This window comes from Planococcus citri, chromosome 3 (genome assembly GCF_950023065.1).
Source record: "Planococcus citri chromosome 3, ihPlaCitr1.1, whole genome shotgun sequence".
NCBI lineage: Eukaryota > Metazoa > Arthropoda > Insecta > Hemiptera > Pseudococcidae > Planococcus > Planococcus citri.
Window position 1 is genome coordinate 78,935,530 of NC_088679.1, and position 20,811 is coordinate 78,956,340.

The window sequence follows — 20,811 nt, forward strand, 5'->3', positions numbered from 1 at the left end:
AGATGAAAAAATGGCATTTGTCATTACCACAAATTACCACCATTAAATGATCATTTTGCCTCTGAAAAAAATATTAGTTTCAGTTTTGATATTTCAAATTTTTATCCTCCTTATTATCTGTCCTCTGTCCTTGCTAATGTTTGTTTTATGATGAATTATTTTGAATTTTTAATGCTTGCCCGGGCCTTGTCAAAATGTCTGTAAATAATTTCGATCCATTTCGGGAAACCCCTTTTTGTCCTCTAATTCGAAAAGCAAATTCGTTCTCTCGGTACCTACTTGTACATTTCGCAGCTAAAACAATACCAACAAAGATAATTTCGTAGGTACCTATAATTCATAATCATAAGACGTAACATCATTAAATATTATGTATTTACAAAGTGTATCAAGAATCAAAATCGTTTGAATCTGGTATAACGTAGAAAAGTAATCGGCACCGAATGTGGCCCACTTGAAAGTAAAACCACGATTATTGACTAGGTAGTAAGGTAACTCAAGTAAAAAGTACATAATAACGCGTTATGAATGACTGTAAACTCAATTCAAAAAATCATTATTTTCTTGACGAAGTTAAAGGTTCAGCCGACGCTTTTATTGTCATATTATTACTAAGCGCAGGAGATAAATTTATACTATTATTGGCGATGTTGTTATTGAAAAATGCTGTTGCGGACTAAGCCCTGAAGAATTTAAGGGTACACTCTGCACAGGAAATGCGATATTATTGGACATCATCGACATCAAATTGGCCATGTACGTCGTCGTCGGTTGATACTTAGGTATTATGAAAAGTGCTGAAATTATTTTGAATATTTGGAGACACATTTGCAGCGAGGAGATGTTTGGCGATGGTTTTGATGATGAAGATGTATTCAACATCATTTATCCAGATTGATGAATTACTGGCTCCGTCCGAGACGATGGTGTAGCTCGCCTTGTTCAGATAAGCTGAAAAAAAAATCGCTTTAATAACTCTATCTATCAGAACAGGCAACAGATCGTGAAATGCAATTATCTTCAAAGGGAATGAATGAAAGATGTGTGTAAATAAAATGTGACATGCCTAAAATCGTCTAATTTGAGCTCAAAATTAAATTTTAACGTTATTTTTCCAACACCGACAACTTTGTATTTGAAAAAATGACACTTACTTCTGCTGTTCCTGCATTGAACTAAGTTGCTGCAGTTCAGCTCGGTGTTCAATCTCAACCCTATTGACCATTTCTTTTACCACAGTCATTACTTCGTTGCACTGATTCTCAGTAAGAGAACTATTCTCAATACTAAGAGGGATCAAAAAAGGAAGCATTTGGTCAGCCATTATTTCTTTTGGAATCCTGACTTTTTTATGATTTAATATCATCTTATAAACACCTGAGGAAAACATGATAATTTTTAATAAACTAAATCACCTATAATGAAAATAAAATGTAAAAACATAACTGCATAATGAAAATCGTTGAATAATTAATAAGGACTGAAAATATTTTTACCTACAATACTCATCAGAACTTCCGGCTCTTCGGATTTAATTAAACGAAAGAAAGGTATAATACCAGCAAAAATTCCGAGTGCATCTAAATGCTCCACTAGTTTACTGATACAAACTAAACAATTCACTCGAACCTGGAAAGTATATAAAATTGAGTAGAAGTTCCAATAGATGAACAAAAAATTTTCCAATGTCACTCACCGAAGTACACTTAGTTACAATGCAGAGTCCTAGAATACGAGAGATCACAGATCTTTTCATCGCCGGGTAGTCGATTAAGGTAGCGAAAGTGCAGGGTATAACGGATAAACATAGTTCTGGCAACTGTTGCGAATTACACTCGAGTGCTCGAAATAACATGGGTAAAATTTCTGATTCTATTTCATTGGCGGGAGCGAGTTTCAGCATTAGTTCCATTTTTTGTATACAGATAAGTGAAATCTGCAAAAAATGCACAGTTCTAGTAAGTACACTGCAATATTAATGTAGGTATTCAAAAAGTACTATTTGACTTTTCTCACTTGCACAGGTTCTCGCATCCTTAGGACTGGTTTTAAGATAGGTAAAATATACTGGGTAAATTCTTCTTCAGTACAACTTTCGGAGATGGCGAATACACTTGGTAAGACGAAAGGCACCATGGTTGGATTGACGAATTCTTTTGCCAAACATGGAATTATCCTGTAAACAGAAATTTGATTAAGGTGAAAAATACGTTTATTGTGAAATAAGGGGACAGTAAATGTAGGTACCTATCCTTTTTTTTTTTTTTTTTTTTACCTAAATACTGATACACGGTGGGGAAGTTTTTCTAAAATTTGAGGCAATCCTTCATAAAATTGTGATTTTTGAAGATTATCCCATTGAAACATCGAATCCAAATAACTTAATGCTTTGACACTAACATCATCGAAAAATTCAGACTGAAAAAAAATACAACATGGAATAGAATAATACGATCCATCCAATTAGATAAAAAAAAGTTGTACTCATCACATATTACCTTTAAAAAGTCATGAAATTCTGGCCTCAGCTCAGGCATATAGTTCAACATCAGTTTGACAATTTCTCTAATTTCTTGAGGTATCGATAACAGATCAGAATTAGAAATTCGTTTAAATTTCGACACATTCTGATTATACGTTGTCCAATTGTTATTGGAGGAATGAAAAGGTTGCCCTTTATTGTACAAAGCGTAAATCAACATTCCGAATGAAAAAACATCGCTGGACGCTAATAATTTGCCAAATAATCCGGATTCTGGAGCCAAGTAATCTAACTTTGGCTGAGCCAATGCGTGAACATCCATGGCATATTCGATAGTCGGCCATCTTACCTGTTGAATAGATTTTGAATTTAGTTTTAAAACTTAATCGTGAGTTAGAAACCTAGGTACCTATAATATTGGCAACGTACGATAGCTTCTGCTCTACTAATGCAGTGAACGCTGTAATCAAATCCGAATATTTTCCAGGCACCATCTTTGTTGATTACTATATTGTACAGACATAGATTTCGGTGTAATAATTTCACGTCATTGTGTAGGAATGAAAAGCCTTCGGCAATCTGTAAAAAATTAATTGGAAATTAAGTTTGTTTTCAAATTTTTTTGGTAGGATATGATGAAAAAAGGTTAATGGACCTGTTGCAAGCCATATTTTATTTCAACTTCGAATAATTTGTAGTTTTCCACCGAGGCAGGAACTGGAACTGGTACGTTGTCTACTTTACCCAAAATATTTGCCAAACTAGCAAAAACTGGTTCAGTAGCAAAAGCTAAACTATCTCTGTAACAAACAGGGTAATGTATTATCAAACGAACACATAAATAGTATTGGTTCAAAGTGTACCTATATACCTACTCTCGTTCGATAGCACGAGTATTAAATCATGGTTCAAGGTCGACGAACTTACCGTGATTCTTCTAGAGTATGTTGTACCACTAGAATTTGGGGATGTCTTAGACGAGCTAATTGAGAGATACTTTTTCTGAAAGTATCCAGCACAGCTTCGCGATCATTCTTTGACAATCTGTCCAATTGTTTCTTCTCTAATAAGAATATTGAGGCCTCTTGGTTGGTGGATTTCTTGAATCCGCTGAATACCTTCCACAGTAGTCCTACGATATGGAGAAATTTCATTAAAAAATGGCTTGCTTTGAGAATTATAGTTTGTGGAATTGTTTTCAAACCTGGTCCAGCGCTCGCGATATGATTAGTGGCTTCGTATTCTCTGGTAAGTGGATTCCCTGGTAAAACTGTTGACAGCTGTGATACGGTGCTGCTGACAGTCCAGTATAACTTGTTGAATACGTCCATTTTCCGGCAGTAATACGCATGTTCACGACGTGTCAAATTGAAACATCAATTTCTGCAGTGCTTCATAAATCTGGAGAACATTAAATAATAGTATTATATTTGTTCAACATAGCTTATCTACATAGCGTTGAAATAATAGGAGCCTTGTACCTATCTTTACAAAGTTACTTACACATTGAAAATGGATTAAAACAACGATGCTGACAATTTAGCAATGTGGATATGAAACATAACGCTGATTCATCGATTCAATTACTCAAATATGCGTACGGTAAGAATCGTGAAATACCTAAATAATAAAACTGAAAAAAGAATTTGAGTCTTGAGTCATCATCATTTGCATATCAGCTAGTCCCATTGACGTTATGTTATACTAGTTGTACCTCTTGATTAGTGCCCTACTCTTGATATAACGTCAATGGCTAGTCCGAAAATTGCACGGAGGATTGCAATGTTGCCAGACGTTGCCAAATTGATCTAGTGCGCTAACAACTTTTTTAGTTTTTTGCTTTTTTCGGAGCTTGAAAGTTGAAATGAAAGTTTTTTTGGTTTTGCCCTTGCTTCGATCAGGTTTAAATAGTTGTCTAATTCTGAAATTCTGCATCAAGAACATTATCAGCTTCTTTAACATCAAAGTTCAACTTTTGAAAATGTCCAACTGGCAAAGGCAGAATGAAATTTTCGAATACTTCAGTTCAGCCCTTGCCCTTGCTAGTTGCTTTGTTCGAGTCTTTTTATTTTTATTTTTTTAAAATTGAATTTTCTGATTCAGAATATCCATAAATGATAAAACATATAATTTTGAACACTAATAAACCCCTCTTAAAAAACATTTTTTTTTTGAAACGCAAATTTTTGAGCCATTTTAGATGCTTATTTCGAATTAAATTCCATTAGGTATGTTTCAATATCTTTCGGAGTTTCAATGTTCTGAAAGAAAAAAATCCCATTTTTAGACTCATCTAATGTGTTGGAAAGTTTTTTCTTTCTGAAAAATAAAGACCGTTTTTTGAACCTGGGCTCATGGGCTGACCCATGACCAGGATACAAATTTCTGGTCAGGACCGAACCAGACCGCCACCTACAAAGGCAAAAAATGTAGAACAGAATGACCGGACCGGACCATTTGAAAGCTCCAAACAAACACCTTGATTTTAGAGCAACCGCAAAACCTGAGGGGTCCTACAAGCCTGTTTTTGAAAGCTTTTGCCCTAAAAATTTCAATTTCTGGAAAAAAGTTATTCAAATTCTAAAACTCAACAATATTATTGTTTTCTGAAAAGACAAATTTTCTAAAGGTTTAGTCTTTGTATCGAATGCGGATCAAGCCTGTTTATTCTTTCAGTCTTTCTTTTTGAAAATTGAAATTTCCAAGATGAAAAAAATAAAAAAATTTGATTTGTTATTACCAAAAAAATAAAAATACCACCAGAAAATTATCGTTTGCCTCTGAAAAAATTAAATATTAGTTTCAGTTTTGATAGCTTATTTCTAATTTTTTCCACTCTTTATTTGTCTGTCCTTGACTCCTTTCTAATGTTTGTTTCATGATGAATTATTTTGAATTTTTAATGCTTGCCTGGGCCTTGTCAAAATGTCTGTAAATAATTTCGATCCATTTCGGGAAAACCCTTTTTGTCCTTTGATTCTCCAGCCTCTACTTTGTTCTCTTGATACTTGTACATTTCGCAGTCAAAACAATACCAACCGAGAAAATTCCGTAGGTAGGTAACTTCCTAATTCATAATCATAAATAAGATAGGTAACATTATTAACAAAAAAATGAATAAAATTGTATTAAATATTTACAAAGTGCATCAAAAATCAAAATCGTTTGAATCTGGTGATGTAAAAATGTAATCGGCCAAGAATGTGCCCCTCTTGAAAGTAAGACCACGATTATTGACTGGCCATGTACGTCGTCGTCGGTTGATAGGTATTATGAAAAGTGCTGAAATTATTTTGAATATTTAGAGACGTTTGCAACGAGGAGATGTTTGGCGATGGTTTTGATGATCAAGATGTATTCAACTTCACTTCATCCAAATTACTATTTATGAAAGCCGGAAGTTAGGTCTTTCGGAGCTGGTTTCGATTTAGAAGAAGTGATCGGTGTAGGATTAATTACTGGCTCTATTCGAGACGACGGTGCATGCTCGCCTTGTTTAAATAAGCTAAAAAAAGATTCGCGTTAATAACTCCATTGTAACTTGATTTATCTGAAATATTGTTATTCGAGATAGGTACCATTGTTTTTCACGTAAATTCAGTGGCTTGCTTTCCTTTTTTTTATACACCTATCGGAAATATTCATTTTGAATCTTGTAATTCATCTTCCGTTTGTTGGGATGTCAGCGATGTGTCCGAACTATTAGAAATGTTGTTATTGATATCAAAATCCAAATTCCTTTCAAACAGAAAAATTGAATTAGTTTTCATTCAGTTAACATCAATAAAAGTGACAGTTCAGAGTAATGCAGGCATCATAAGGTGGATAGGTACTTATTTTTGTTGCTATTCACTATGAAAAGTGACTACCTATTCATCAGACGATTATTTTTTCAATAAGAAACCGACCAATTTTCAATTTTTTTTTATCAGCACTGAGAAATCAAATGAAGTTTAAAATATTGAAACCTATAAAAGGCACATCTATGGTGTGTTTGAGGGTCAAAAATATTAGGAAAATGTAATTTTTCCACCTTAAATGGGATATGGGATGACCTGAGATGCTGAAATTTGGATATTTTGGTCACAATGAAGGGTATATGTATTCATCCATAGCTTCATTTTTATTAATGTTGGGTCCTTATTATGGTCCTTTGAAAAAAATGACCTCTCTGTAATTTCCAACTTTTTAATTTCCTCATTTAAAGGGTAAATGCAAGATCCCTAAAAGAAAACTTCACTCCCTTAATTTGACATTTCCTGACCTATCATAACCGGCAACAGGATCGTGAAATGCAATCATTTTCAAAGGGAATGAAAGATGTATGAATATAATTGAGCTCAAAATTAAATTTTCATGTTATTTTCCAACACCAACAAATTCTATTGTAAAAATGACACTTACTTATGTTGTTCTTGCATTGAACCAAGTTGCTCGATTTCAGCTCATCGGTATTCAGTTCCAACCACATTGACCATTTCTTTTACCACAGTCATTATAGCATTGAACTGATTCGCTGTAAGAGAATTCTGAATACTAAGAGGCATCTGAAACGGCGACTGCACCTTCTCCCCGAATTCTACGACAAAATAGGCTAATATGAATATTACATTGTATCATAATAGTAAAAATAAGACAATTCCATACCGGCACACATCAGAACTGGAATCATTTGCTTAGCTATTATTCTTTTAGGAACGGCGACTTTTTTATGATTTAAAATCATCTTATAAATACCTGAGAAAAATATGATAATTTTTATTTACTTAAACCACCTAATGAAGAAAAAATGTAAATACACTGTATATTAGTGTATAATGAAAATCGTCGAATTAATAAGGATTGAAAATATTTTCACCTGCAATACTCGTCAGAACTTCCGGCTCTTTGCGGTCTTTGACTTTCAAAAAAAGTATGAAAAGTATAACATCAACAATAATTCCCCATGGATCTAAATGCTCCACTAGTTTACCCACGATTATTAACTAATAGGAAAAAGGAAACGTAAGTAGGTAATACATAATAACGCGTTATATTATGACAAGAGATAAATTTATAATAATTGGCGATGTTCTTATGAAAAACGCTGCTGGACTAAGCCCTGCAGAATTTAAGGGTACATTCTGCGCAGGAAATGCGGAATTCCGAATTATTGAAATCAGACATCGAATTGGATATGTACGACGTCGGTTGATAGGACTTATGAAAAGTGCTGAAATTATTTGCAATATTTGCATTTGGAGACATTTGCAGCGATGAGATGGTTAGCGATGGTTTTGATAGGTAGGTAATAGGTATGTAGTTTTGATGATAAAGATGTATTCAACTTCATTTATCCAAATATTCCAAATTACTATTTATCAGAGTTGAATTTAGGTCCTTCGGAGCTGGTTTTGATTTAGAAGAAAAAGTTACCGGAGAATAAGAATAATAATAATAATAATCCTTCCTTTTCTTGGGATGTCAGCGATGTGCCCAAACCATCAGAAATGTTGTTATTGGTACCGAAATCGCAATTCCTTTTAAACAGAATATTTGAATTAGTTTCCATTCAGTTTAAATCAAGAAAAGTGACAGTTCAAAAGTTACATATCAGATGATCTTGATTACTTTTTCAATCAGAAACTGACCAAATTTTTTCTTTATACAACACTTTTTTGACCCCGGAGAGATATCAAATTAGTAGGGCTGAGATATTTATTTTCTAAAAAATGCTAAAATATTCCTTATAAATACTTTCCTAAAAATAAAAAGCGTGAAATATGTAAAATATTCCCTAAAAACCCGAAATATGCAAAAAAATTCCCTTACAATATGGGTTATCATTTTAAAGACAATCTTATTCTCTCTTTCATTTTGTTGATATTATGATTATTATATGATACTTTAGGTAAATAAATAAGAAATCCTATCCTTTTCCATCAAAATTAACATAATTTTTGATTTAAAAAAAAATGTTGTTTTCAAATTTCAATTTTTTCATTTTTGATTGAAAAATTTTTTTTTCATTTTCAAAATTTCACCTGTTTCATGAGTTTTTTAAAAAGACAATATTCTCGAAAAACAATGAAAATTGCTAAATATAGCATATAGCCAAATATTCACAAAAAAAGCTCAAAATATGCTAAAATATGCATTCATGTCTAAAAGGTACCAAAATATTCTCTAACATGTGAGGCTCAATCGACTCGAAATTTTATGAAACGTAAAACTATGTTGGATATACATATACCTTATCTATAGTATGCTACAAAAAAATATGTTATAAAATATTTTTCTCAGCCCTACAAATTAGGTTAAAAATATTGAAACCTATAAAAGGCACATGTTCGTTCAATTTGAGCTCAGAATTAAATTTTCATGTTTTATTCCAACACCAACAAATTCTATTGTAAAAATGACACTTACTTATGTTGTTCTTGCATTGAACAAAGTTGCTCGATTTCAGCTGGGTCTTCAGCTACAATCACATTGACCATTTCTTCTACCACAGTCATTATAGCGTTGAACTGATTCGCTGTAAGAGATTTCTCAATACTAAGAGGCATCTCTAACGGCAACGGCACCTCCTCCCCGAATTCTACGACAAAATAGCTAGGGTAATCTGAATAATACATTGTATCATAATGGTAAAAATAAGACAATTCCCTACCGACACACATCAAAACTGGAATCATTTTCTCAGCTATTATTCTTTTAGTAACGGAAACTTTTTTATGATTTAAAATCTTCTTATAAATACCTGAAAAAAATATGATAATTTTTATTCACTTAACACGAAAACCACCTAACGAAGAAAAAATGTAAATACATAATTGTATAATGAAAATCGTCGAATTAATAAGGATTGAAAATATTTTCACCTGCAATACTCATCAGAACTTCCGGCTCTTTGCGATCTTTGACTCTCAAAAAAAGTAAGAAATATAAAACATCAACCCGAATTCCCCATGAATCTAAATGCTCCACTAGTTTACCGATACAATCTAAACAATTCACTCGAACCTGGAAAGTATGTAAAATTGAGCAGAAGTTCCAATAGATGAACAAAAATTTTTTAATGTCACTCACAGAAGCGCAGCAGTTGGATTTGTAGAGTTTTTCAATACGAGGCAGCAGATCTCTATTCATCGTCTGGTAATGGATTAAGGTAGCGAAAGTGGGTATAACAGATAAACATTGTTCTTGCAACTGTTGCGAATTACACTCGAGTGCTCGATATAACACGGGTAAAATTTCTGATTCTATTTCATCGGCGAGAGCGAGTTTCAGCATCAGTTCCACTTTTTGCAAACAGATAAGTTGAATCTGCAAGATGCACAGTTTGAATAAGGTATAGATACCTACATTACATTGCATTAATGAGTACACATTGAAAAATTATCATTTTTCTCACTTGCACGGGTTCTTGCATCCTTAGTACTCGTTTTAAATAAGGTAAAATATATCGCGTAAATTCTTCTTTAGTACAACCTTCGGAGATGGCGAATACACTTGGTAAAACAAAAGGCACCATGGTTGGATTGACGAATTCTTTCCACAAACATGGAATTATCCTGTAAACAGAAATTGATCAGTGTGAAAATATGTTTATACTGTAAAATGAAGAGACATGTAAGAATTTTTTTTACCTAAATAGGCATACACGATGGGGAATTTTTTCTAAAATTTGAGGCAATCCTTCATAAAATTGTGTTTTTTGTAGATTATCCCATTGAAACATGGAATCCGAATGAATTAATGCTTTGATACCAACATCATCGAAAAATTCAGACTGAAACAAAATACGACGTATGGAATAGAATAATATGCGATTTTCTTTCAATTTAGTAGGTAGTTCAAAAAAAAAGAAGTTAGGATGATCACTTTACCTTTAAAAAATCATGAAACTCTGGCCTCAGCTCGGGCATATAGTTCAACATGAGTTTAACAATTTCTCTAATTTCTTGAGGAATCGATAACAGATCAGAATTAGAAATTCGTTTAAATTTCAACACATTCAGGTTATACGTTGTCCAATTGTTATTGGAGTAATGAAGAGGATGGCCTCTATTGTACAAAGTGTAAATCAACATCCCAAATGAAAACACATCGCTGGACACTAATAATTTGCAAGATAATGCGGATTCTGGAGCCAAGTAATCTAAACTTGGCTGAGCCAATGCGTGTACATCCATGGCATATTCGATAGTCGGCCATCTTACCTATTGAATAGATTTTGAAATTAATTTTAAAACTAATTGCGAGTTTGAAACCTATAATTGACAACGTACGATAGCTTCTGCTCCACTAATACAGTGAACGCTGTAATCAAATCCGAATATTTTCCAGGCACCTTTTTTGTTGATTACTATATTCTGCGGACATAGATTCCGGTGTAATAATTTCACATCGTTGTGTAGAAATGAAAAGCCTTCGGCAATCTGTAAAAAATGAATCGAAAATTAAGTTTGTTTTCAATTTTTTTTGGCAGGATGTGATGATGAAAGGTTAATGGACCTGTTGCAAGCCATATTTTATTTCAACTTCGAATAATTTGTAGTTTTCCACCGAGGCAGGAACTGGAACTGGTACGTTGTCTACTTTACCCAAAATATTTGCCAGACTTGCAAAAACTGGCTCAGTAGCGAAAGCTAAACTATCTCTGTAACAAACAGTTAACGTATATCAAACGATCACATACAGTATTAGTTTACATGGGTCAATCCTAGTTGAAAGACTACGAACTTACCGTGATTCTTCTAGAGTATGTTGCACCGCCAGAATTTGAGGATGTCTTAAACGAGCTAATTGAGAGATACTTTTTCTCAAAGTATCTAGCACAGCTTCGCGATCTTTCTTTGACAATCTGCCCAACTGTTTCTTTTCTAATACTAATATTGAAGCCTCTTGGTTGGTGGATTTCTTGAATCCGCTGAATATCTTCCACAGTAGTCCTACGATGAAGAAATTTCATTAAAAAATATCTTGGTTGGAGAATTACAGTTATGAGGAATTATTTTCAAACCTGGTCCAGCGCTCGCGATATGATTAGTGGCTTCGTATTCTCTGGTAACCGGATTTCCTGGTAAAACTATAGATAGCTGTGATACGGTGCTACTGACAGTATAGTATAACTTATTGAGTACGTCCATTTTCAAGCAGTAATACACGTTAATTCACGACGAGTTAAATTTAAACATCAACTTCTGCAATGCTTCGTAAATCTGGGGAACAAATAGGTATAGGTAAGTATTATATTATTTCAACATATGGCGTTGAAATAATAAAAGCCTGTACCTATCAGTTGGTTTGGTACTTTGAACTTCGTGCTCTTTATTGATTGTTCGTCACTTTTGGACTTCGATGATTCACGTTATGGTTTTGTCGCCACCCTCAATCACAAACCGGTTTCTTCCTGCGATTTCTGCCCTTCATTTGCCATGTTCTGAAAGTTGCCTACTTTTTTATTTTAAGGGGCAGAAATTTTTAAACATTTTGTACAGGCCAGAAGCTTGAAATTTTTCGACCCTAAAAGGATAGGCAAATTGCTGCGCACGAGCAAGTCGGGCATGGACATCCAATATTGTCAGTGAGGAGTCCATATGATTCCAGTATTCCACCTGTTTTCAACTTTAAAAAAATAAAATATCAATAAATGTGGAAATTACATTCTTACGACGAATTTCATCAAAATTTGGATACTTTTCACAACGTTTTTGGATGCATTTTTTTGGTCAACATTAATTTGAAATTTTTCGTCATTACAAATCGTTAACGTGTTTTTCTTACATCAATATTTGAGACGAATTAGTTCAATAATTAAAGATCCGTTCGTTTTAATTTTCGGTTTGTGATCCAAAAAGTTACGAATCATACAGAATCGCGTAATTTGATATTTTTGCAAAAATGACTTCAAACAAAAAAAAAAGCAACTCAAAATTACATCTCAATTATCAAAATAATACGAAGCTTCTTCAAATCGAGTATTTTTTTCCACAATTTACTTTCATCCCAAATAACTAAACTTTCCCATTATTTCGAATGTTGGCTTACAATATTAAGCTATACGTTACGACTCAAGAAGTGAACTGAAAACACACGTAATCTGAACACTTCTATTTTGCTTAAAAATCTAAACAGAAAAAAAAACCACGATACATTTTCACTTCTCACACCGAAAATTACAACATAAAATACATCTACTGAGGTAAAATAATAAATAAAAATTCTTCGCTACAATAATGGTACAAGTAGATATTTGGTTCTAAAATTTTTTGGTGTTGGCAATCAACTGTTCACTAACTTGCCACAACTTATCGCTAATTTGGGCGTTAAAATCGTGTTTCGATTTATACTTTTGGCAATCGCGATAAAACCAGTCTTCTTTTTGAAGCTCCAATTCTTCAGATGTAGCACAATAAACGACAGTTTGACATCCCTGTTGAAACAAAAACAGAAATATATTACATCAAGAGTAATTCAACATTCAATGAATCAATTAATCGGTTAACTCAATTAACCTGATACGATGATCTCATGAAGAAAATCGCCACCATGAGGAATATTGGCCATTTATACCAAGTAAGTCGCGAATGTCGCATTAATCCTGTTTTACACCATCCTGGACAAACTGCGTACACCGATACGCCGCTGTTTTGCAATTTATTACGCAACTCGTAAGCGAAATACGTATCCATTAGTTTACTATTGCAGTACGGTGGATTGAAACGAGTCTTCAAGTCGAAACCATTTTCTCCGTTTAAATTTTCAAAATCGATGGATCCTCTTTCGTGTAGTGTTGACGATAAGATGACAATCCTGAGTAAATAAAAGGATAAGCGAATTAAATACTTGTGAAGTTGGGAACAGATTCGATCGTAATTGAGTGAAATGTGCGATCGCTCACCTACTAGGAGCGGATTCTTGTAAACGTGCCAATAGTAATTTGGTGAGGATAAAATGTCCCAAGTAATTTACTTGAAAATGTATTTCGAATCCGTCGTCGGTAATGCTACTTTGTCTGCAAGGAATCGAGATTCCGGCGTTGTTGATTAAAACGTGAATTTTAGGGAAATCTTGCAGTATGATGTTGGCGAAAGTTTTGATAGAATCTAACGATTGCAAATCCAAATACAAAGGTATCTGTAAACACGTTTCAGTAGTTTCAGAATTAACGACGATGATTTATATGAAACGAAATACGTAAAGGTGAAGTTATCTTTACCATTTCACCATTCGCCGTTGTTGTACGTATATCAGCGATGGCTTTTTTGGCGCTTTTGATATCTCGACAAGCCATGATGACTTTAGCGTTCCTTTGAACCAAACACCTTGTGGTTTCTTTTCCTATACCGGAATTGGCACCGGTAATTATGAAAACTTTTCCTTTCAGCGAATCTTGGCTTTCGAATTTGCCCCATTTCGATTCGCGATATTTTCTAAGAATGCCTAAGGTAACAACGATGGGCAGAATAACACAAAGGAAACCTGAAATCATTGTGGTTGATGATACTGACGCGTAGTTTTTGTGAAACACTCGTTAGTCGTTACATCACTTTACGAATGGGAAAAGGCAAAAATTGTACAATTTTTCGCGTTTCGAACAGCTAAAGATAATTAAATACATCGTAGAAAACCGAAAAATTATTTCAAGGCTCAAATTTTTATCATCACTTATCAATTTTTATCGTCCAGTTTTGCCAATTTATCTCAAAATCGAAGCAATACTTTAGTGTTTTTAAAAGATGGCAACATTGACAAACCGATTTGATTTTTTTGTTCGGATGTCGTTTCGTATTTTTTGTTGTGATGTTTGGAATATCAATTTTCTTTTTTTTTCTCAATCAAAAATGATGAATTGAAAATTTGATGATGTAAAAAAAATTTTCAACAATTGATAATGTTCTTTTATTACAATTTTTTCAACATTATTGAAATATACAAGGAAAAAAATGAAAATAAAAAATTCAGTGATGAAAAGAAGAGCTGGCATTCGTGGCAACGCTGCACGTGGACTCCTGGCCAATTTGGCAACGTGATTTTGGCACGTGCTTGTTTTGAATTTTTTAGTGATAATAAAATTCATAAAAAATTTTGAAAATATCGTGAAAATAATTAGAAATTGGTAAAATGAATCGCGTAAATGATACCGCAGACATTAAAACTCAATCATTCTAGTCGTCCAATTTGTTAAAAGTGAAAACAATGCGTAACTTGATCCCGTTTCGTAATTTCATCTCTCGGTACGAAGTACCAAAAACATTCGAAAAATGTACCATTTTCACGGATCCAAGTACCGGAAAACCGACATATCTCTGCTTGGCATCTGATTTCGGCGAGTTATATATCCTGGAAACAAATTGCGAAGACTCGATGAAAACAGCATCAGTGGTTGATTTGAAAGAATCCGATTGCATCGAATGGCTCGAAGATACTCGTATTGTAAACATACAACAAGTTTACAATATCCTATATATCACTCTGAATTCAGGCGTTATCATTTTATTCTCATATTCAACCGCCGACGACTTCAACGCCTACGATTCCGAAGTACGTGAAGTGACATCTGTATCATGGAGCGGCGACTTCGAACGAACCGTTATGGTAACATCATCATCCACGATGTGTGTACTAAATGTGGAAAACGAATGCGAAAAATTCGCCTGCGTATCCTTACAAGACATCGAAGACGAGACGAAAAAATTCGTCAATGTTGGTTGGGGTAGTTCGGAGACGCAGTTTCGAGGATCCGAAGGTAAACTAACGAAGAAGAAAGACGACAACGCCGATACCGCCATCATCAGCGAAGCTATCGACGACCAAACTTTCGTCGTTTGGAAAAACGACAGCTCTACATTCGCCGTTAGTTATAAATGTCGTCGAGAAATGACGCGAAAAGTGAAAATATTCAATCAAAATGGTATTCTGATGAACGTGGTGAAAAACACTCGCGGATTAGAAATGGCTATCGATTGGTGCCCTTCGGTTAATTTAATTTTCAACGTTCAAAAACTTCCTAACAAAGACGTCGTGTGTTTTATCGAAGAGAATGGTCTACGACATGGCGAATTTCAACTACCGAAGGATTTAAAAGTCACGCAATTAGCGTGGAATAATCAAGGCACCGTTTTAGCCAGTTTAGCTGAAAATGTATCGGAAGACGCTGGTCACGTAGTGCTTTTATGGACTACGAGTAATTACAAATGGTATATTAAACAGAAACTGGATTTCTCATCTCGAGTATCTTACATGCAGTGGGACGATCAGGCCCAAAATCGATTACATTTCATTCTAGATGGAGGAGTGTACAGAATGTACGAGTGGACTTGGCAGATAATCGAATCCGATGAATATATCAACCAGAAACATCATTCTAAAATTATATGCAATCTAAATGGTCCCGAAGTTGGTGTTACTTCTTACGGCAGCGTATTTCGACCTCCTAGTTTAGCCGATCAAGTCGTCACGTTGCCGTTCTACGCAAATTCGGTGATCTTTGGGAGTACCGGAGGAAACACCGAGGGTCATGTGACCGAAGCTTTGATTTATTCGAATAATAATACTATTCTCAAGTATAACTTCGCTCCGGAAGAATCGAAGCGAGATGTTTTCGACGACGTTCATCATTTTACAATACGATCTAGTGGTAAAAATACCCAGCCAATGAAACCGATCAAATTCACCAGTCCTGGTGAATTATCAGCTTTCACGTGGTTACCCAAAGACAACCGTTTGTACTTCTGTTGGACCAGACCCGAAGGATATTACTTCTGCGAGTCATTTCTACATACAGAAGAGTCTCGAAACTGGGTGATCATCAACAAATGCTTTAAATTGGATTGCAGAGCTCTGGTGATATCGACTGTGTCCTCAAAAAGCTCGTGTTTGATGGTACATTCGGAGAATGGCAAAGTATTGATGTATAAAGATGAAAAACTACACCTGTGTCGAAATCTATCGCTTCCAGAACCTTGTTACCGTATTATACCCCTGAGCACCGGTGGCGTTGTAGCTGCGTTGAGTGAAAATCGTAATTTATACGTGAACAAAGAGATAAAATGGCGCGACGTTGGCTCGTTCTATTGGCGAGCTCCGTTTTTGGTGATGGTACTTTCGAATAGTAGAATGGTGATCGCAAAATTGACCAAAAATCAATTCAGCGAAATTTCCAATCGTCGAGTCGAACCAAAATCGTATCTAGTGACCATCGTCGGAGACCAAGTTTTACTAGAAATGGCTCGTGGCAACGTCGAACTCATTATACCGCGTCCTTTTGTCGCGAATAAAATGGCCTTCGAGTTGAACAATCAACGTTACTACCGCGTATTTAAATTATTACGAAAACAACGTATCAATTCGAACGTTATAATCGATCACGATGCGAATAGCTTCCTACGAAATGCCAAATCGATCGTACAAACGATAGAAGATCCATCGTACTTGACGCTTTTCGCGATGGAATTGGAAAACGCCAACGTAGTCGAACGTTTTTTCCCTTGGAAGTATCAAGATTCAGATACGAGCTGCGATAACAAAGTGAACCTAGTATGCGAAACTTTGCTATCGGTTCTGGATGAAATAAACTCGTCCAAATTCGTATTACCCAAGATCGCTTTACTGGTACGTTTAGAGAAATTATCCGATGCTGCCAAATACGCTGTGGAAAATAACGAATTGTCTTTTCTATTCCAATTGGTCGATAGTCCTGCTGTGTATAGAGCTGTGGTCGCCTCGTACGATTTATCTTGCGCTTTGAAAATCGCCGAGTTCTCAAAAATGGACCCAGGAGATTACCTACCGTTCATTAAGAGTTTACAAAAGATGAACGATGATTATAAAAAATTCTCTATCAATAAATATCTCGGAAACAATGCACTGGCTTTGGAGAATCTGGCTGCTTGTCAAGAAGACGAACACTTCGACGAATGCATCAACTTCATAGTAAAACATCAACTTTACCGAGAAGCTTACGAAATTTTCGATAAAACTTTGAAAACCGTCGACGACAGTAAGCAAATAGCCTCGAGGTATATCAAAGTAACCTCGATGTTTGCTCAACACTTGCTCGAGAAAAAATGCTACGACGAAGCCGGCGTCATTTACGAGAAAATCGGTCTGAACGACCAAGCGTTAGAATGCTACTCGAGTAGCGGTAACTGGCATTCTGCGGTTGTTCTCATCAACGCTATTTGTTTAAACGAAAGAGACCCTTCAGCAGCAGCAGATGTGTACGCTAAACTTCATTATACGTTAGTATCGAAACAGCACTTCGAAGACGCCGCTTTGATAGCGTTCATGTTCATGAAAGATTCTTCGTTGGCTACCAAATACTACCTGAAAGCTAAAAAATACCGTAAAACTCTAGATATGGCTAAAGCTTCCGGAGGTGGTCAATCTACAGCGTCGTTTTCCCTCAAACCGAAACTTCTGCAACATGCTACCTCAATTATCGATGAATTCCATACCCATGCGAACGCTCTCCAGCAGCACGTATCGAGATTACGTCAAATTAAAGAAAATGAAAGTAAACGTACCAACGAAGACGACCAATTCGACAGATTCAGCAGTCGCGAAAGTGTCACTTCGTCGGAAAGTTCAGCCAGTACGTATTCGACTCGATCGTCTCGAGGTAGCGTTACCAGCAGCGCGAAACGTGCTCGAAGACGAGAAAGAAAACTATGGAACTTAAAACCTGGTAATCCCAGAGAGAAGCCTTCGATAATCAACGCCATAAAGGAATTCATTAGCCAATTTGACAGCAATTATAACACTCGTGTGGCCGAATTGATCGAGGTGTTGTTTTTAATCGATGAACGAGATATGGCCGATCGATTAACTGAACATTATAAGAGGTTCGATGGGTTTATTCAGAAAGTCATTTCTGAAGTGTGGAATCCTAATGAGATCAGCGAAGAAGGCGGGTTCAAGGATTTAATGAACAAGTGTCCTCCTACTATTACACCAATTTCTATTCAAAGTAATTTTATTAAATCTGATGTACAGAGTTGATTAATTTTTTTTTTGTAATGCTGTTTGTTATTTGAACGTTGTTAAAATGTATCATCGTGATGTATTTTTCTAATAAAAATTTAACTTATTATAATTTTGTGCTATTTGGTTTTTTTTTTGTAGAAAATGAAATATTGAATATTTGAATTTGGAATACGATAATAATCTGGGTCTGAATAAAACTCAAAATTATGACGACTAAATTTAATTTAAAAATACAAACAAAACAGGTGTATTACAAAGCGGAATTCATTTTAATTTTATCTTGTATCATCTTTTTCTTCCGGTGACGTTTCAAATGCTTATTCAACGATCCTTTACTCTTCAAATCTTCAAATTGTTCAGCTAATTCGAGCAGTTTTTGAGCAGCTGAAAAAAGTACAACATTCGTGTAAAACTTGGATAATTATTTTTGTAGAGAATTTATTGAGAACGTGTGTCAACTTACATTTCTTCTGATAATACGGTTTCTTTCCTTGTTTCAATTGAGATATTTCAAATGCTCGTTTCTCGCTCAATAATTTCATTTGTTTGCGTTTCTTGGTCAATTCTCGATTTTGATTTTTCTGTGAGAATATAATTGCAAAAATTTTAATTCAGTTTGAAATCTATCGCTTGCGGTTAAAAGTGTGTAACGAAAATGAAGTGCATATGGACTTCGAGAAATACAAATGTAAAGCTTACTTGACGTTGTAATAGTAATTTAATTTTTTCACGATCATTGGAATCAGTTTCAGGATCTTGTAACTTTTGAGATAACATCTTCTGTTCTTTCTTCTTGATCTTACTTATAAATTTATAATTTTTTTGAAAATGCTGAAATACAGATTTGATTTATTAATTACCTGTATAGAGAAAACTCACGACACTATTTACCAAGGGTTCATCCCTTTGATTTTACCTGCTCATCAAATGTGCCAGTTCGATGATCAAATCTCGGATCTCTTGGTTTTGGTTCAGAAGGACGAGCTTTTGGGATCGGAGCCAAGTGTTGTTTTGGTCTTTTGGAGGACACTTCAGTTGGTCTGAAATTGAAGGATTTCATTATAAAAACATCTGAATGAAGTAGAGGACTGATTAAGGCTATAATTTGTTCAAATATTCAGTAAGAATATGTATTCAACAATCCTTCGATTCTGAGGTACATACTTAGATCTCGAGTACCTTCATAATTGCAAAAAGAACTGTACCTGTTCTTATTTTCTCGATGAAATTGGGATTGTGATTCGGACTTCTTCGATTTAATTTTCCGACGTTTAACGTTGAATTTATCTGTGTATTTGTCCAGATCTTGAAATGGAACATTAGACAATTCATCGGGCATTCGAATATCCTGCTACAAGTCATCACAGATTCATGAAAGATGACAAATTTAACGTATTGATATTGAATATTATCGGAGAATTCAGTTCACTCACCTCTTCGCCTTCGGTTTCTACGTCTGTTGGTTCTGAATCCGTCATTTTTCCAGTTCGGAAAAATAATTATGCTAGGAATAAACAATCAATTTATTATTTCCATAAATTAACATAATACATCTTGGAAAGTGTATAAAAACGTTGAAAAATTCATCGAAAAAGTAAAATTTTCACTATAGACAGTGTAGAGGAAGACGAAAATCTAGCACTTTCAGAAACGTCAGTAACGACGTCGCCGCCTTATAGAGAGCGCTCGCGGCGAAATGAGGGCTACTCTCTCGCAACATTATAGGGAGTTTTATATGAAACACACATTGTACACGATCAATTTTTTCATTTTTTTATGCTAAAAAATTTTTTAGGACAATTTTTTTTTGAAATAAATGATTTTTAATGTTTTTTAAATTCCTTTTACATAAATATGAGCCATGAAATCGGAAAATTGAAACATCAGAGGTAATTATTTTTACAATATAGTAATATAGAAATATATGCTCGTAAGAATAAATAATAATAAGTGTAAAATGATCGATCAAATTATTATTTTATATTTTTTTGATTTTTTTCATCGTAATAGAGAAATAAATAAATTCAGTTTCTCATTTCTTACCTTTTTTTCCTAGTGATATTTCAGTACATGATTAAATATGTACCTACCTACCTATACCTAATACTTGAAATAAAAATAACAATTTCTCATAGTTTTTGCATTTTTTAATTTTTGTTTTCATTTAAATTTTTAATTCATTTACTTTACAACAAAAGTGAAAATTTGAAAAATAATAATTTGATCAAACAAATTACCTATATTTTTATTTTATTTATTGTTATATTTCTATAATATTGTAAAAAAAACATCGGAGCTAGCATTCGGACGTAAGTTTTTTTATATAATGAAAATATGTACTTACCTCCGAATGC

The 20,811-nt window shown here is 34.4% G+C and overlaps 5 protein-coding genes across 8 annotated transcripts; 1 reads left to right on the plus strand and 4 right to left on the minus strand.

Moving 5' to 3' along the window:
• Positions 1 to 315: 315 nt before the first annotated feature.
• Positions 316 to 4,189, minus strand: LOC135839545 (SCY1-like protein 2). The gene is made up of 12 exons (XM_065355626.1): positions 3,986 to 4,189; positions 3,687 to 3,883; positions 3,410 to 3,614; positions 3,138 to 3,282; positions 2,912 to 3,061; positions 2,499 to 2,831; positions 2,276 to 2,418; positions 2,017 to 2,176; positions 1,697 to 1,936; positions 1,497 to 1,629; positions 1,155 to 1,377; positions 316 to 951 (listed from the first exon to the last, which is right to left on the minus strand). Exons 2-12 carry the CDS (start codon positions 3,811 to 3,813, stop codon positions 903 to 905), a joined length of 1,908 nt encoding a protein of 635 aa, XP_065211698.1. The 5' UTR covers positions 3,814 to 3,883; positions 3,986 to 4,189; the 3' UTR covers positions 316 to 902.
• A 1,392-nt stretch (positions 4,190 to 5,581) lies between these two features.
• On the minus strand, positions 5,582 to 12,441 carry LOC135839544 (SCY1-like protein 2). Of its 3 annotated transcripts, none has more exons than XM_065355625.1 (17): positions 11,762 to 12,441; positions 11,490 to 11,688; positions 11,214 to 11,418; positions 10,982 to 11,126; positions 10,756 to 10,905; positions 10,354 to 10,686; positions 10,114 to 10,256; positions 9,879 to 10,038; positions 9,554 to 9,790; positions 9,346 to 9,487; positions 9,135 to 9,224; positions 8,891 to 9,062; positions 7,341 to 7,467; positions 7,130 to 7,219; positions 6,887 to 7,061; positions 6,061 to 6,220; positions 5,582 to 5,987 (listed from the first exon to the last, which is right to left on the minus strand). In XM_065355625.1, the coding sequence occupies exons 2-13, from the start codon at positions 11,614 to 11,616 to the stop codon at positions 7,464 to 7,466; spliced, it is 1,908 nt and encodes a 635-aa protein (XP_065211697.1). In that variant the 5' UTR covers positions 11,617 to 11,688; positions 11,762 to 12,441; the 3' UTR covers positions 5,582 to 5,987; positions 6,061 to 6,220; positions 6,887 to 7,061; positions 7,130 to 7,219; positions 7,341 to 7,463. The 3 variants fall into 3 exon arrangements, with proteins under 3 accessions (XP_065211697.1, XP_065211694.1, XP_065211696.1); XM_065355622.1 differs by having other exon boundaries at positions 7,341 to 8,001; XM_065355624.1 differs by having other exon boundaries at positions 7,130 to 7,257; positions 7,341 to 8,001.
• Positions 12,442 to 12,565: 124 nt separating this feature from the next.
• On the minus strand, positions 12,566 to 14,151 carry LOC135839546 (retinol dehydrogenase 11-like). The gene is made up of 4 exons (XM_065355627.1): positions 13,689 to 14,151; positions 13,371 to 13,606; positions 12,985 to 13,282; positions 12,566 to 12,902 (listed from the first exon to the last, which is right to left on the minus strand). The coding sequence occupies exons 1-4, from the start codon at positions 13,959 to 13,961 to the stop codon at positions 12,729 to 12,731; spliced, it is 981 nt and encodes a 326-aa protein (XP_065211699.1). The 5' UTR covers positions 13,962 to 14,151; the 3' UTR covers positions 12,566 to 12,728.
• Positions 14,152 to 14,519: 368 nt separating this feature from the next.
• Positions 14,520 to 18,566, plus strand: Elp1 (elongator complex protein 1). Its single transcript, XM_065355628.1, has one exon. The coding sequence runs from the start codon at positions 14,669 to 14,671 to the stop codon at positions 18,470 to 18,472; it is 3,804 nt and encodes a 1,267-aa protein (XP_065211700.1). The 5' UTR covers positions 14,520 to 14,668; the 3' UTR covers positions 18,473 to 18,566.
• A 95-nt stretch (positions 18,567 to 18,661) lies between these two features.
• On the minus strand, positions 18,662 to 20,094 carry LOC135839548 (ribosomal RNA processing protein 36 homolog). 2 transcript variants are annotated; one of them, XM_065355630.1, is made up of 6 exons: positions 19,891 to 20,094; positions 19,663 to 19,805; positions 19,374 to 19,497; positions 19,157 to 19,288; positions 18,921 to 19,038; positions 18,662 to 18,841 (listed from the first exon to the last, which is right to left on the minus strand). In XM_065355630.1, the coding sequence occupies exons 1-6, from the start codon at positions 19,933 to 19,935 to the stop codon at positions 18,708 to 18,710; spliced, it is 696 nt and encodes a 231-aa protein (XP_065211702.1). In that variant the 5' UTR covers positions 19,936 to 20,094; the 3' UTR covers positions 18,662 to 18,707. The 2 variants fall into 2 exon arrangements, with proteins under 2 accessions (XP_065211702.1, XP_065211701.1); XM_065355629.1 differs by having other exon boundaries at positions 19,663 to 19,808; positions 19,891 to 20,089.
• Between the last annotated feature and the right edge of the window lie 717 nt (positions 20,095 to 20,811).

Coding starts and splice junctions, on each gene's coding strand:
- LOC135839545 (XM_065355626.1), bottom strand. CDS start 3,813: ATGGACGTATTCAACAAGTTATACTGGACTGTCAGCAGCACCGTATCA. Junction 3,062..3,137: donor TAAAATATGGCTTGCAACAG/GTCCATTAACCT, acceptor AATTTTTTACAG/ATTGCCGAAGGCTTTTCATT. Junction 2,832..2,911: donor TTAGTAGAGCAGAAGCTATC/GTACGTTGCCAA, acceptor TCTATTCAACAG/GTAAGATGGCCGACTATCGA.
- LOC135839544 (XM_065355622.1), bottom strand. CDS start 11,616: ATGGACGTACTCAATAAGTTATACTATACTGTCAGTAGCACCGTATCA. Junction 11,127..11,213: donor CATACTCTAGAAGAATCACG/GTAAGTTCGTAG, acceptor TGTTTGTTACAG/AGATAGTTTAGCTTTCGCTA. Junction 10,906..10,981: donor TAAAATATGGCTTGCAACAG/GTCCATTAACCT, acceptor CATTTTTTACAG/ATTGCCGAAGGCTTTTCATT.
- LOC135839546 (XM_065355627.1), bottom strand. CDS start 13,961: ATGATTTCAGGTTTCCTTTGTGTTATTCTGCCCATCGTTGTTACCTTA. Junction 13,607..13,688: donor CAACGGCGAATGGTGAAATG/GTAAAGATAACT, acceptor ACGTGTTTACAG/ATACCTTTGTATTTGGATTT. Junction 12,903..12,984: donor TCATGAGATCATCGTATCAG/GTTAATTGAGTT, acceptor TTGTTTCAACAG/GGATGTCAAACTGTCGTTTA.
- Elp1 (XM_065355628.1), top strand. CDS start 14,669: ATGCGTAACTTGATCCCGTTTCGTAATTTCATCTCTCGGTACGAAGTA.
- LOC135839548 (XM_065355629.1), bottom strand. CDS start 19,935: ATGACGGATTCAGAACCAACAGACGTAGAAACCGAAGGCGAAGAG. Junction 19,498..19,662: donor CATCGAGAAAATAAGAACAG/GTACAGTTCTTT, acceptor CTTCAATTTCAG/ACCAACTGAAGTGTCCTCCA. Junction 19,039..19,156: donor AATTACTATTACAACGTCAA/GTAAGCTTTACA, acceptor ATATTCTCACAG/AAAAATCAAAATCGAGAATT.